This window comes from Myotis nattereri, assembly GCF_964212035.1.
Source record: "Myotis nattereri genome assembly, chromosome: 7".
NCBI lineage: Eukaryota > Metazoa > Chordata > Mammalia > Chiroptera > Vespertilionidae > Myotis > Myotis nattereri.
Window position 1 is genome coordinate 56,472,731 of NC_138082.1, and position 15,235 is coordinate 56,487,965.

The 15,235-nt window shown below is 40.4% G+C and overlaps 1 protein-coding gene across 1 annotated transcript in view; it reads right to left on the bottom strand.

Annotated features, from left to right (window-relative positions):
- The window catches only part of PKP4 (plakophilin 4), a 244,266-nt gene that overhangs the window by 75,162 nt on the left and 153,869 nt on the right, over positions 1-15,235 (bottom strand). Inside the window, exon 4 of the mRNA XM_081095905.1 lies at positions 10,551-10,585. Within this exon, the coding sequence (XP_080952031.1) occupies positions 10,551-10,585 (35 nt within the window). The remainder of the gene's footprint in view (positions 1-10,550; positions 10,586-15,235) is intronic.

The following is a 15,235-nucleotide window of genomic DNA, read 5'->3' on the forward strand; positions in this document are numbered from 1 at the left end:
GTGGATTGTTCTGATTTAATAATTATTTCCTTAAATATACTGTTTAATCTATCCATAAAATGTGTAAGGAAATTTAAAACAAATACTTTAAAGCCTAATAACTTATTAAAATTTAAAATGTTCATAAAGATTTACATTCCTATACCCTGCTAACATAGTAGGCATAGATAAGTATATGTAGGAATATATAATTATGGGGACCCATTTGGACCTCGAGAGAGTTGGCATGAAGATTATGTTAAACAAAAGCATCAGCAATTCAACAGATACTTTCCTGGAGCTTTTCTTATTTTTTTAAATTTTATATTTCAACCACAGTTTACATTTAATAGCATTTCGCACCAATGGCTAAAGTTAGAAGCTAATATAATAAGGGAGAGGGAGGGGGAGAAAAGGCTTCTATGGGAAGAACAAATTGGTTTCTAGGGAACAAACAGGAGATAAGCAAGTTTGTGATGTTTGTATATATAGGTGGTCTTTCTTTCTTCATGTCATAAAACTTCTACGGAGAGGACCCAAGCCCAGTGGGTGAGCCAATGACCATGGTATGGGGGAGATGTAGGAATGAAGGAAATTTTTACCCTTTACTCCAAATTCTTCTAGACTTACTTTTTAAAATAAGAAGCATGCCTTGCTTTTATAACAAAACATTAAAAAGTTAAGAGACCCCTTAGAGTGATGGTCAGGAAGCTATAGCACTGCAGTTGTGATAAGAAGACTGTTACAGCCCTGGGGCTAAAAAGGCCTGCATGTAAGGGAGGAAAAACTTGGACTTTAAGGCTGATTTTAACAGAAATTTGCATTCCTCCTGGTATTTAGAAGAGAAACAGCAAGGATTATCTGATACAATTTTGTCATCTGTACAATTTATAGCCATAATAAAAAATATCCAAAACCCTAAAAAAATAGTCCTTTATACATGATTGCTACTCTAATAGCCTATTTATAAACAAGTATAATATAACTTCCTACTGTAGCTACTTTATAAATTCAGTACATTCCTACTGAGGCATAAAGTGTTCCCATTTAAGTTGGAGTCTTAAGATGTGCTGATGGTGTTTTGTGTTGTAAATTATTTGTTCCAGATGAAGGAAAAAAGAAAAATTGACTTAGGGCCAGTCTTTCATTTATCATTTATCCTCAGTATTATTATTCTTTTCTAAACCTACCCCAGTGAAAGAAACTTGTGTCCACACATTTTAGAAACAAAATTTAACTATAGAAATAAAATACAAAACCTAACCCCGATATAGTACTAGTATATATTAACTATGTCAGTATGTACCACAAAATCATGATATAAATGGATAGTATGTTAAAATGATGGTACTTCAATACATATTCTATAATAAATGAATGTGGCACTGTGAAATTAAATAATTTTATTAATTTAAAATTGCTTTTATCACAACCATTTCCCTTCCCTTTCATAGTTATTGTCAAATATCAAATATCCTAACTGCATGGGATTGTTAATATTTTCTCTCCTATGCATTACCTATTGTAAAAGATCCAACTAAATCTATTCATCCTTTATGCCTCTGGGTCAACCAGAAATCTCCCCATTTTTGAGATCCTGTGTCCTTTGATAATTCGTTGCTTTATTAGATACTCCCATCTTTAAATCTCTTTAATTTCCTATCTATGAGTATTAATTCCCAATCACTTACTCGAGTTACATAATTTCTGCTCTTGCAACTATTTCCTGAACATTTTCTTCAAGTGAAAGAGAGCCTGACTCTGGCCTGGTGGGAACAGACAGTGGCATCAGCTCTACTCCTCCTAAATCTACAAGGAGAGGGAGGGGGAGGGGGAGAGGGAGGGGCGGGTTTTCAGTTGGATGCGCTCGTCCTCCCTCAAAGCCAGCAACAACCTAGCCTAGGATCTCGTAATTTTCTTTCCCCTGGAACAGAAAAACTGTGACGTTGTGATTTGTGACAAAATTCACTTTACAGGATGGGGCTGGCAGATTTAAGCAACAACTAATGATAATTTTGATAAAAGAATTCAATTTATGGCTTCAACAGCTTCTTCCTGGTGGGTAGCATACACAGTGTATGGTTATTTCTATGACTGAACTGGTTTGCTTTTTCTTGGAGGGAAGTCCAAGGTTTTCTCTTTGAAAGCTGTTCTGCACAATGTTTTCCATCATGAAGAAGTATAATTACATGTGCATTTATTTGTATGCTCATTTTCCTCAAGACCTATTATTGTAATATGTATTTTTCTGTGATTCTGGTGTTTATTTTATTTTTTATTATATTTTTAGAGGCCCGGTGCACGAAATTCGTGCACGGGAGGAGTCCCTCAGCCCAGCTTGCACCATCTCCAATCCGGGACCCCTCTCACAATCTGGGACTGCTGGCTCCTAACAGCTCACCTACTTACCTGCCTGATCGTACCAAACCACCTCTGCCTGATCATCCCTAACCTCTCTGTCTGCCTGCCTGATCACCTCTAAGCACCTCCGTCTGCCGGCCTGATCACCCCAACTGCTGCCCTGCCAGCTAGATTGCCCCTAACTGCTCCCCTGCCTGCCTGATCACCCCAACTGCCTCTGCCTGCAAGCCTGATTGCCCCTAACTGCCCTCCCCTACCAGCCTGGTCACCCCTAGCTGCCCTCCCCTGGCAGCCTGATTGCCCCTAACTGCCCTCCCCTACCAGCCTGGTCACCCCTAGCTGCCCTCCCCTGGCGGCCTGGTTGCCACTAAGTGCCCTCCCCTGCCAGCCTGATTGCCTGTAACAGCTTCTGCCTTGGCCCCCAACACAGCGGCTTTGTCCAGAAGGATGTCTGGATGGATTTCCGAAAGATGTCTGGTCTAATTAGCATATTACCATTTTTTAGTATAGATAACATATATGCCCCTAAAAAGTTATATTTTTAAAAATACTTTAAATTATATAGTACATATTCAACCTCTTTTACCTGTGTGTTTTTTTCTAAATATATTGATTTTTTTAATGGAAAGGAAGGGAGAGGGATAGAGAGTTAGGAATATCAATGGGAGAGAAACATCTATCAGGTGCCTCCTGCACACCCCCAACTGGGGATGTGCCTGCAACCAAGGTACATGCCCTTGACCGGAATTGATCCTGGAACCCTTCAGTCTGCAGGCTGATGATCTATCCACTGAGCCAAACCAGTTAGGGCCCCCCCACTTTTTTATTTTATTTTAGATTATCCACGTTTGTAGATATGGCATTAGTTCATTTTTCCATTGATTTTTAGAGAGAGTGGAAGGGAGAGGGATAGAGAGAAACATCAATGTAAGAAACATCCCTGCAGTTGCCTTCCTTAGGAGCCCCGATCAGGGATCCAACCTGAAACCCAGGTATGTGCCCTGACCTAGAATCGATCCTGCAACCTTTCCATGCACAGGACCACGCTCATGCTCAACCAACCTATCTACTTCAGCCCGGCCATTATACGACTTCTGGAATTTTATTTCAATTAATTCTTGCAAAGTGTGTGGGTTAGGTAATATTCACATTTTGCTGATGAGGAAAAAAAAACTAACCTCTTCATTTTGAGACATTATTCTTCACTCATTGCCGCGCGCGTTTTCCTGCCAGTCCTACAAAGGCTCCTGACAGCAGTTTCACTGGGTATGCAGTCAGAAGCATTCTCCTCACCACCACCCTTTCCAAAGCCTCCTCTGCACTGGCACTGAGGCTGCTCTGGAGGGCGCCGAGGCTACGCAGACAAGGACTGGATTTGGACCATTGGAGCCACCGTACCCACCTCTCCTCTCTCAGCCTTTCTCTGCTGTGCTGGAGATAGGCCAAGATTTGTGGTGCTAGCACTTCAGACACAGGAAGTGCTGCAGTTTTTCCCTCTCTAGAGCTGCTGTCGGCGCCTGGAGGTTATAGGGCTGCCCTGGAAGTCCTCAGCATGCCTCCCGTCGGGGCAAACATGGTGGTGGACTCCACAATGGAACTGCTATTTTTAGAAACTTTTAAACACCCCAGCGCTGAGGTAAGACGCCACTTCTTGATTCTGACTCTGCTTTTAGACTGTGGGACATGTACAAAAAATCCTTAGGCATGCCTCGACTTTCGCGATCAGGATCACGGGCCTTGCCTGCAGCCCAGTTTTCTGATCGCAATCACCGGTTGGGGGGTGGGCAGAGGCGGCCCCCTGGTTCTTGCCTGCTGCCTGGGTTTCCGATCACTGTTCTTCTGTCCTTCTCCTTTCGCCTCCCATTATTGCACCTACGTATGCAAATTAACCGCCATCTTTGTTGGCGGTTAAGCGCCATCTTTCTTGGCAGTTAATTTGCATATCACCTGGATTAGCCAATGGGAAGCGTAGCGAAGGTACGGTCAATTACCCTGCTTGTCTTTTATTAGATAGGATTCTTAACTACCTGAAACTTTAGTGGAACATAAGAGACTGTACAAACACATAAATTGTTAAAAAATATGAAGATATGAATTAAAAAAAATGCACATTTAATAAAAAAGAAAGGAACACTGAGATAACATTCCCTCTTCACCCCTTTTTAGCAGAATATACATAAAACACACAAAAATTAATGGTTATAAAAAATGCAAGGCTAAGAAAAAGACAAAGCCAAAACAAAAAGCGACAAGCCTTCTTCTTTATAAAAGACAAAAGGAAGATCATTATTTTTTAGACAGTATGTATGCAGTTCTGATAAGCTAGAAAATACAGAATAACGAAGTGAGAAGGCCCACAGGAAGGCAAGGTAACAACAGAGCATAAGTGGGTCAGCCAACTTTATTATTTCTAGGGAAGCATCTCAGTCTTCTTCCCAACCAGCCTGAGAAAATAGAATGCTTTGTAAAATAAGACAATTCTTTCCCAGGAGTTGGGGAAGCTACTTCTTGGAGCATTTAAACTTAAAAAGCTTTGGCTTGTTTTCATTTTTATTTTTTTACTTTCAAATAGCTTACTATCCCTAGTACAGGTTAAAAAACAAGCAACCAAGCAACCAACCAACAAACCAACCAGAAAAAAACAAGCATTTCTGATTCTGTTGAACTGAATAAAAAAGAAATGAAAATCTTTTCTGCCTAGGGCATCCTGAGCTCTTAGAAAATGACTCTGCAGGAATTAGCTGTATAAAAACAAAATTCAGCAGCTGGTCTCCCTTTCTGGCACTTCCACAGACTGTAACATTCTGACAACACCTGAGTAGGCAGGGAGCTCTCCCAGGTAGTGAGAGATCAAACCACTGCTAGGCTAACAGCTCACATTGCTGAAAAGCTTTCAAAGTGCTAAACGTTTCAGGTCAAATTTATAATAAAAAGGTAGAACAATTGTTTGCAAGTAAGTGCAAAATATTAAAGAAATATGAGGAATAATAACAGACATTCAATCTTTGGTCCTTTTGTGTAATCTATTCTTATTTAGGAAACCAAGAAAATTGAAGAAAGATGTTTCTTTTGTCAAGACCTAGCCAAAGACAAAGTAGACTGAAGACCTTGTAACTATTTTGTTTCTTTACATTTAAGCCACCCTGCCTCTCTCAGAGTAGGACTGCCAAATTTAAAACAAGATGGTTTTCATATTACATTCAGTATCTTTGTGTGCAAACTGGTAATGAGAAGACAACAGTCAAACTTTAAAATAAAAGTAGCAGCAAAACTGTCATTTAGCCCATTATTTATTTACAATCAAACTTCTAGAGGGCATCAATAACTACTTAGAAAAATATGAAATAAATCAATTTACTCTTTTATTCATACAATGAAATTTCAGTTTTCTACCATATTATAGCTTATTGCCATGGCTGAAAAGCAGGCACATCTAAAATAAAACCTTCAAAATAATAACAAGTAATAACAATCTTACCTAATAATAGACAAACATGCAAACTGACCGTACCTTTGCTACACCCCAAGCCATGCCCACCAGCCAATCAGAGTGACTATATGCAAATTAACCCAACCAAGATGGCGTCCGGCAGCCACGGAGCTGGAGCAAGCAGGAGGCTTGGTTGCCCCAATGATGGAGGAAGCCAAGCTTCCTGGCCGGCTGCAGCCTCCTCTCAAGGCAACAAAGTTTCAATTATAGAAGGTAAATAAACCCTAGATACCTGCTTCCAGTCACCATGGCCACAGAGCTGGAGCGAATAAAAACAAAAACAAAAACAAAAAAAGGAAAGGCTGGGAGCTTCGGTCACTGGGGGGGGGCTTGGTCAGTCTAAAAGCAGCCATCAGTCCCTCACCCAGGCTGGCCAGGCACCCCAGTGGGGATCCCCACCCTGAAGGGGGTGTGACCAGCTGCAAACAGCCATCAGCCCTTTACCCAGGCTGGCCAGGCACCCAAGCGGGAACCCCACCCTGATCCGGGACACCCTTCAGGGCAAACCAGTCAGCCCCCACCCGTGCACCAGGCCTCTATTCTATATAATAAAAGGGTAATATGCAAATTGACCCTAACAGCAGAAAGACTGGGAATGACGGGTCATTATGACCCACACTGACCACCAGGGGTCAGACGCTCAATGCAGGAACTGCCCCTTGGTGGTCAGTGCGTTCCCACAGGGGGAGCTCTACTCAGCCACAAGCCAGGCTGATAGCTGCCAGTGCAGCAGTGGTGGCGGGAGCCTCTCCTGCCTCCTTAGCAGCACTAAAGTTGTTCAACTATAGCTTAGGTCTGCTCCCTGCTGGCAAGTGGACATCCTCCGAGGGCTGCCGGGCTGCCAAAGGGATGTCTGACTGCCAGCTTGGGCCCGATCCCCCCAGAGAGCGGGCCTAAGCCAGCAGGTGGACATCCTTTGAGGGGTCCCAGACTGCAAGAGGGCATAGGCTGGGCTGAGGGACCACCCCCCCGCCAAGTGCACAAATTTTAGTGCAAGGGCCTCTAGTCCTATATAGTTAAAACCTAATATGCAAATCGACCAAATGGCAGAACCGGTGGAATGACCAGTTGCTATGATGTGCACTGACCACCAGGGGGCAGATGCTCAACAGGCCAGCCAAGGCAGGTGACAGTGGGGGCCCCCAATCGCTCCACTGGTCACCCTGCAGAGGGAGGCGACTGGTGGTGGTGGCAGGAGACAGGGCCGGCTGGCAAGCAGGTGGCGGTGGGGGGGCAGGGCTGGCGAGTGGGCGGTGCCAGGCTGGCCAAGGCGGGTGTCAGCAGGCCCCTCCCCCCCACAATCACGCCGCCAGTCGCCCCACAGATTGGCCCTGATTGCCAGCCAGGCCTAGGGACCCTACCCATGCATGAATTTCGTGCATTGGGCCTCTAATAACAAATAACTAGTTAAGATAACAGAAAGTTAAATAAGTATCAGTTGTGATTGCTGTGTTTGAAGGTTAATATACTTCCCCCTCCGCACCAAAAGAAAAAAGCATAAGTAAATGTAATACCTCCCAGGTCTGAATATGAGTTTGGGCAAGAGTACACTCTGACAAAAGGCATGAAGCAGTTATTAGGTATGAATTGGGTGAGGCAGATGAATTACTGGAGCTGTATTTCCCTAACATTAAAGTATCTGGTGAGCTGTTTGTGCGTGTAATATTTACATATATAACATATTTTATCGATCTATATTTAGTGCATTAGTAAATTGTGAAGGTGGTGGTCAAATGACTGAAGTTGAGTAAATGTATTAAAGGGTAGAAGACGTAGAAAGAGTGCCCAGTGCTCAACTATCTCATGGCCTATCATGTGTCTTCATAATTGAAGGTCATGCTCTCTATTTGTAAATCAACACAATTATGCACTGTGCCTCCTGGCTTTTTGGTAGTTAAAAATCTACACCTGTCACTCCCGCTCAATTCAGCATGGCAGACTGCTATGGGTTAGGAGGAGGACAACACGGAAAAGCCAGGGCGTTTCTGCAGCTCTACTTGAGGCAACATTCTGGTGAGGCTGTATCTCCTTCATGGTTTCAGCTAATGCTGGAAAACGCCCCCTGCCCCACCTCCAAACCATCTAGCCCTTTGCCCTTGCAATCCTAGAAATGGTAGCAGCTTCCATTAATATGATTAATCTCTTGGGTGCTTCATCATGCTGTTCAACTCTCCCAAACCTTCCAACCCACCACACTTTCTTAACTATAACTTGCCTGTATCAAATCCCTATATTCAGCTATGGCAACAGTTCAGTTTTCCTGACGGCCCTGGAGGATACAGCTATTATCCTTGGGCTACAGAGAACTCTCACCTGTCAAACACTAACCCTTCAATAGAAAGGGGCAATACAGAGGTACTTTAATATTTTGTAGATAATTAGAAACATAAATGATGACACTAATTCGAGAATATGAGAGGATCAACCTCATATCCCTTAAGGGAGGGAGACTACAATCTTCTTCAGGAAAGCAACTTGGTTACAGTTATTAAGAGCCTTGAAAAAGTTCCATATACTTTAAATAATTTTCTTCTTAAAAATCTAGCTTAAGCCCTAATCGGTTTGGCTCAGTGGATAGAGCGTCGGCCTGCGGACTGAAGGGTCTCAGGTTTGATTCCAGTCACGGGCATGTACCTTGGTTGCAGGCACATCCCCAGGAGGGGGTGTGCAGGAGGCAGCTGATCGATGTTTCCCGCTCATCAACGTTTCTAACTCTCTATCCCTCTCCCTTCCTCTCTGTAAAAAAATCAATAAAATATATTTTGAAAAAAATCTAGCTTAAGGTAAATCAAAGATGCAGATATAATTTTATATACAGGGATGTTTACCACAATGTTATGAGAATGAAAAATTAGAAACCTGAAGATAATGTATATACTTAATAGTTTTTCTTTAAAGCATCCCCCCAGCCCCAAATTGTAGGTGTATACAGTATATATGTTCACTGAAGAGGTCAAGTATTGATTTAAACATGGACACTATGTGCAAGACAGCTATTAAAGGCTCTCAAGAAACAGTTCTGGAATAAATTAATGATGCAGTATTAAAGATGAACTAACAGAAGAAAGTTATATTAAATGGTAAAGTTTCACCAAAGCCAATTAACAAATGCAGTATGGTGTGCCTAGCATTTTTATTTAAACTGAATTTTTCAAGTCACTTTTTAATAGTTCATAGCTCTGAAGAATGTTTGTCAGGTGACTTTCTGCTCAAAGGAATTTCAGTGGCTCCCCCAAAACCTGCAAGAGGAGAGTTCAACATCCCTGATATTTGCAGATCTCTATAATTTGACCCATTGTGGCTGTCTAGTCTTTGCACATCTTATCATCTCCCAAACCAGTTTTAAATGTTTCCAAGTGAGATTTCTGCTCTCTCTCCTGCTGCCTAATGACAACGCTCTCTTTACGTCAGGCTCTGAGTTCCAGGCCCATCTTGTCTGCAAAGCTCTCTCAGAGGCAGGTTGTATGTTTATAACTATGCTTCCCACATAATACTTAGTTGGCAATTAACCACATATCATTTCATGGCATGCCCTGTATTGAACTGCTCTTTGTAAGTCTCATTAGATAACTTTTCACATGTCTCTGCCTACTCGAGTGTTTGCGCAAACAACGCTTGGGAATAGCGCCTTGATAAACAGCAGAGTGCCTTGTATGCACTGTAATTAACACAAGATTGCTGGCACCAGGGTCAGGCAGATACCAGGCATTTGGTGACCTGAGTCTTAAGCAATTCAAGCCTTGTTTAAAAACTGCCAAAGTATTTAGATATCAAAGCCGATTCTAGGATGTATACATCCTTTACATTATAAGCTCCTGGCAGGTGAGGACATATGTGTGTTGTGCCTATCACTGTCTGACCAGCAATGTGTACAGTACTAGGTCCATGATGTGACTGCTCAATAAACATTCAATGAATGAAAGCTAAGACATCAAATATTTCTGGAAGTGGCAGATGCTCTTCTCAATTCATCTTTTGTATGAGGTGAATTTAGCGTAAAACTGAAAAATAAAAAGAAGCTTCCAGACTACATGAGAAGCTATCAGATATTCTACATAAAGAAAATGACCATTTCAGGTAACTCTTCTGAGTATGAGAAACACTGTGAAAGAAAAAACCTTGACTTATACAAATAGTTAGCCAACTTGCCCAGATTATACAATAACCTTTGTGAGGGAATCTCCTGTGTTTCCTTATGATAAAATTTTCGGCCCTGACCGGTTTGGCTCAGTGGATAGAGCGTCGGCCTGCAGAACAAAGGGTCCCGGGTTCAATTCCGGTCAAGGGCATGTACCTTGGTTGCACATCCCCAGTGGGGAGTGTGCAGGAGGCAGCTGATCAATGTTCCTCGCTCATAGATGTTTCTAACTCTCTATCCCCATCCCTTCCTCTCTGTAAAAACTCAATAAAATATATTTAAAAATTTTTTTTTCGGTTATTGGGTTATTAACAGTGTTGATGTCCAATGCTGTAACCTTATTTTCTTTACCATTGACATATTCAAATCTATTCAATTATTATTTTTTTAAATTAAGCATATTAAAAATTATTATTTCAAAGCAAAATAGCTCATTATTGTTACAATTAAAGGATTTGCTTACTTGGCTTTTTAGTAAGAGGTGGTAAATCAAAAAGCATGCTATGAAACTATTTGTGTGTGTGTGTGTTGTGCGTGCACACAAAACATAATAAAGATTTTTTATATGATAAAAACTCATACCTGCTGATCTCCAAGGAAATGACTTTTCAGTTGAGCTAGAGAAAAAGAAGGGGGAAAAAACATTTACTTCCTTTGTCATGAAATTTAACTGTGGAACCATTTTACATATACACATTTAATTTTCACATTTAATTACATGAAGCATAAAAATCTGAAACAAAATTTAAAATTACTCTTTCAACTAAGGTAAATATTTAACCTTCTCCATTAATTTGAGACAAAATTGTATGTCTACTTGGAAATTAAGGCAAATAAAGTGACATAAGATTCTCCTTGGATAAGATAAATAGACTAGCAAAAGTACATATGGTAATTATGCTATTTACTGTATATGATATACTATGTTGCTTTTTGTGATAACATGCAAATTCCATATACATACAAAAGAACTAAAACATTTGTTAAGAACGCCATTTGTTTTACTTATTTTCCAAAGAAGCCCTACATACAATAGACACAAATGTTAAAGGGGTCAGTTTGACCCAACTGAATTGACCCCTATGAAATTTAAATCATAAAATTTTATATAAAAAATATAAGGTTCTACAAGCCAGGAGAAATTTTTAACTATATATTTTTCTTGGTTTATACCCATTTGAAAACATATCTGTGTCCCTCTGCTTCCCCCACCCCTGCCATCAATATAGGAAAGCATGGTATGAAGGGGACAGTGTGGTAGGAACAAGAGGCTGGATTATTAAGCATTTATTAAATGCTTGATTACTGGTACTTCACATATATTACCTACTTTATACTACTCAGAACAACCTTAGGGATAGGTAGATTATCTCTGTTTTACAGATAAAGTAACTGGACAAAGACTTATGTTATATACCTGGAAGAGCTGGGATTCAAACCCAGGATGGTCTGATCCCTAAGTCAGGGCTTCTCATCACTGTGCTGTACGCTAGAACAGCTTGTGACCCCATTTTTGCATTAACACATACATACATACAATATGCCTAGAAAGAACTCTAAAAAAGTAAAAACCAAAGTAGTAAGCAGCTATCTCTGTGGGGCACAATTAAAAGAATTTTTCTTTTAAACATTTGCACTTTTTTTTTTTGAAATCAAAATAAAATACATATTGAAGTATTTTCATGGCGTTGATTAAATTTAAGGAAAAGGTGTGTGACTTTGGGCTTAAGGAAACACTATAAAATAAAGGACTTGGAACAGAGGAAGGGAACAATCCTTTCAATGCAATAGTTCTAAGATTTTAATTTCTTTTAGCCCCTGGCTACCCTCCCCATGTCACTAAGTGGTTACTAGAACTCTTGCTGGTTAAAAACTGGAGGTTGAGTAAGAACTCCTGGAACTTCAATTCTGTGAGTGATTTGCCTTTTCTTCACCAGAGGCACAGCAGGCCACATTCCAGGACCTTGAAATTAGCTGCAAGTAGGGAGCATGCTCCCAAAGAATGGAGTCAATCAGCTAATGCTAATCTTCAGCACTTCAGTGATGCCCCTTATCTGATGCACTCCTGAATTCCATAGGACTGATGAGATGGAAAAAAGGTGAAAATCTGGTCAAATACCAGTAAGGGCACATTTGTCCTGCTCCTGAGGGTACTTTATCTTTGATTCTAACAGTGGCTCCTTACACCTAATTTCAACTTCTCTGGAATCTTTGTCTTTTAGTTCTGTTATCTAAATTAGTTTTCTACGCACAGAGGTTGGTATTTATTCAACTGTGTTCCCATCAAGATGTTCACATTTTTTTTGCCAATACTAAAATACACGATGAATTAAACTGCCATCCAGAAATGATTAATATGTCAAGTTTCTTAGAAATATCATGAAAGTCTACTAACTATCTTCTGAGTTTAAAACTTACATTAACTTTAATGAAACACCTCTGCAAGACTTTTTAATCTCAAAATTATAGATCATAGGATATAATTCATGGTAATTGATACAACTGGGCAAAGGCTGTTTCTCTTTTGCTCGTTTTTGTGCCGAGTACCTAGTATATTGCAGGTGCTTGATATATATTGTTCTTGTAACACAAATTGTAAAAAAGTAATACCGAGTACTTCATTGTTCTGAAAGATCAGGTATAAAAAAATCAGTTATTACGGTGCTTAAGCAAGTCACCTTATTCTCCTCTACTGAAGGCAGGAAATTCCAGTAGCCTCATTGTGTCACAAGCAGGCAAACAGCATTTTTCTGCTGAAAGGCCTCTTTCGTCACCAATAAGGCAATGGAAAGCCTCAGTTCATATTATCTTCCCCTACTCTAAGTTAGATACAAGATAAAAATCATTAGGAAACTGAGCTAATATTATGATTAAAAATAAGCAAAAGTGTCATGGTATATTTTGATGACTATACAGAGGTGGATAAAGGTAGGTTTTAGTTGTTTGTATGAAAAATAATACAATACAGGCACCGTGCCCACAATGACTCAATCCCATTCCCTTTATTTCTCATCTTGTATTAATAAACACAAGAATAAACTCTTTTTTATGTAATCACAACTGTAAACCTCCTTTTGCTGACCCCTTATATTCAGCCCAACTGTCTTCACACTAACCCTACAGGTCTGTTAAAACTGGTCATTGCTCTAGCCAGTTTGGCTCAGTGTATAGAGCATTGGCCTGTGGGCCAAAGGGTCCCGGGTTCGAGTTCGATTCCGGTCAAGAGGCACATACTTCAGTTGCAGACTCCTCCCCAGCCCTGGCTCATGCAGGAGGCAACCAACTGATATGTGTTTCTCTCACATCAATATTTCTCTCTGTCTTTCCCTCTCTCTTCCACTCTCTAAAAATCAATGGAAAAATATCCTCGGGTGAGGATTTAAAAAAGTAAAAATAAAACTGGTCATTATACATACCATTTAGAACAAACTATTTCTTTTAGAATCACTTCAAATGATTCTCAATTGTTCACTATTCTGGAATTTGGAGATCAGACAATAAATATGTGCAATTTTGAAATGTTAAGTCACGGACTGTAACTTGCTTTTAAAAAGTTTTGAATTTTTTTAAAAACTGAATTTATTGGGGTGATGTTGGTTCACAAAACCATGCAAGTTTGAAGTGTGCAACTCAACGAAGCATCATCTGTGCACTGTTTTGTGCGCCTACAGCTCTAAGCAAAGTCACTTTCCGTCCTCATTTTCCCCTTTTGCCCACCTCCACCTACTCCCACACCCCCTTCCTTCCAGCTATCACCACACTGTTGTCTGTGACTGACATGTGTGTATGTATGTATATGTGTGTGTATATACACAAACACACACACACACACACACACACACACACACATATATATATATCACATTTTGTTTTATTTTTGCTTAATCCCTCTGAATCATTAAGTCACTGAATATAACCTGCTTTTATTAGATTTAGGGGCAACTCCCTATTAGAAAGGCTTCTTCCCTGTCTCCCTCTAACCATCTATTCCTCGAAACACTTCCCCAACTTTTATTCAATGTCTACAATGTGTCTACGGGCACTGTGCCCACAATGACTCCATCCCATTCCCTTCATTTCTCATCTGAAGATGCCAAGTAGCTTGTGTTCAGGAGCTTCCAGTGGAATGTGAAACACATTTTCAAATACAAAAACTGAATCATACATAATAACTTCGTTTCAGTGGGAAGATGTATTCACATTTTCCAATAACTTAATTATCAACAACCTTCTAGAATGAAATCCATTAATAAATGAAGTTGGGTACTGTCTAATCAGTGAACAGCAATTAAAAGCAAATTAATCGGCAAATTAATAAATCAAGGCTATTCATTTTAATGAAAACAACGTTCGTTTTCGGGAAGATGCATGCCTTCATAGCATTACATGAAAATATGTAGTAAATAAAGCCTTTTCAAAATTTAGTTATTGACTATTCACAAGCAATCACAATAGCAACAAAAACAAAAGCTCTTCCTCCAAATTCACAATCATCCCAGGACCAAGGCTCCTCTCTGTACTCTCTTTATCATGGAATCAGACCCTAGACAATCGTCTATTAGATGAAGACTGGTTTCCTTCTTCCTAAGAAACGACCACTTGATCTCAGCAACCAGGAAAAGTGAAACCATGACGTGACAACATACTCATAATCAAAGTTTATTATTTCTATGTGTCACGGTTTAAAATTGTCCTGAAAATGGTACACAATACGTCCATAACTTGAACTAAGCAAAGCATTATAAATGGGAGAGGGCAAAGAGACTCTTTTCATATTTATTAACTAGAGGCCCAGTGCACGAAATTCGTGCACTAAGTAGGGTCCTTAGCAGCTGCCAGCTAGGCACTCCCTCCGGCCGCCTGCCACAGCCAGCAGGCGCCCCCCCATCCCCACCCTAGTTGAACTCCCAGACAAACTCCTAGTGGAGGGGACAATTTGCATACTATGCTTTTTATTATATAGGATAAAGAAAGGGCACCTGAATTAAAAATGTCTTTCATGTAAGATGCAGCTGCCCCTGACCCACCAGCAGCAGAGCCTAAGGTTCCTTTCCAACAGTGGTGATGGATGTGTGCCAATCCAGCTGTACCCTAAACCAAATCACTTGTGTGGCCAACAGAAGGAGCAAACAAAACAGCTATAGGGAGGTAGGCCTGATACTGCATGGAACACAGGAAAGAACAAAGGCTCAGTTTGAACATATATTCCCTCTCAATGACACTTCGCCTAGAAAAACTGGCTATGGCCACAAAATGTCCTTTCACAC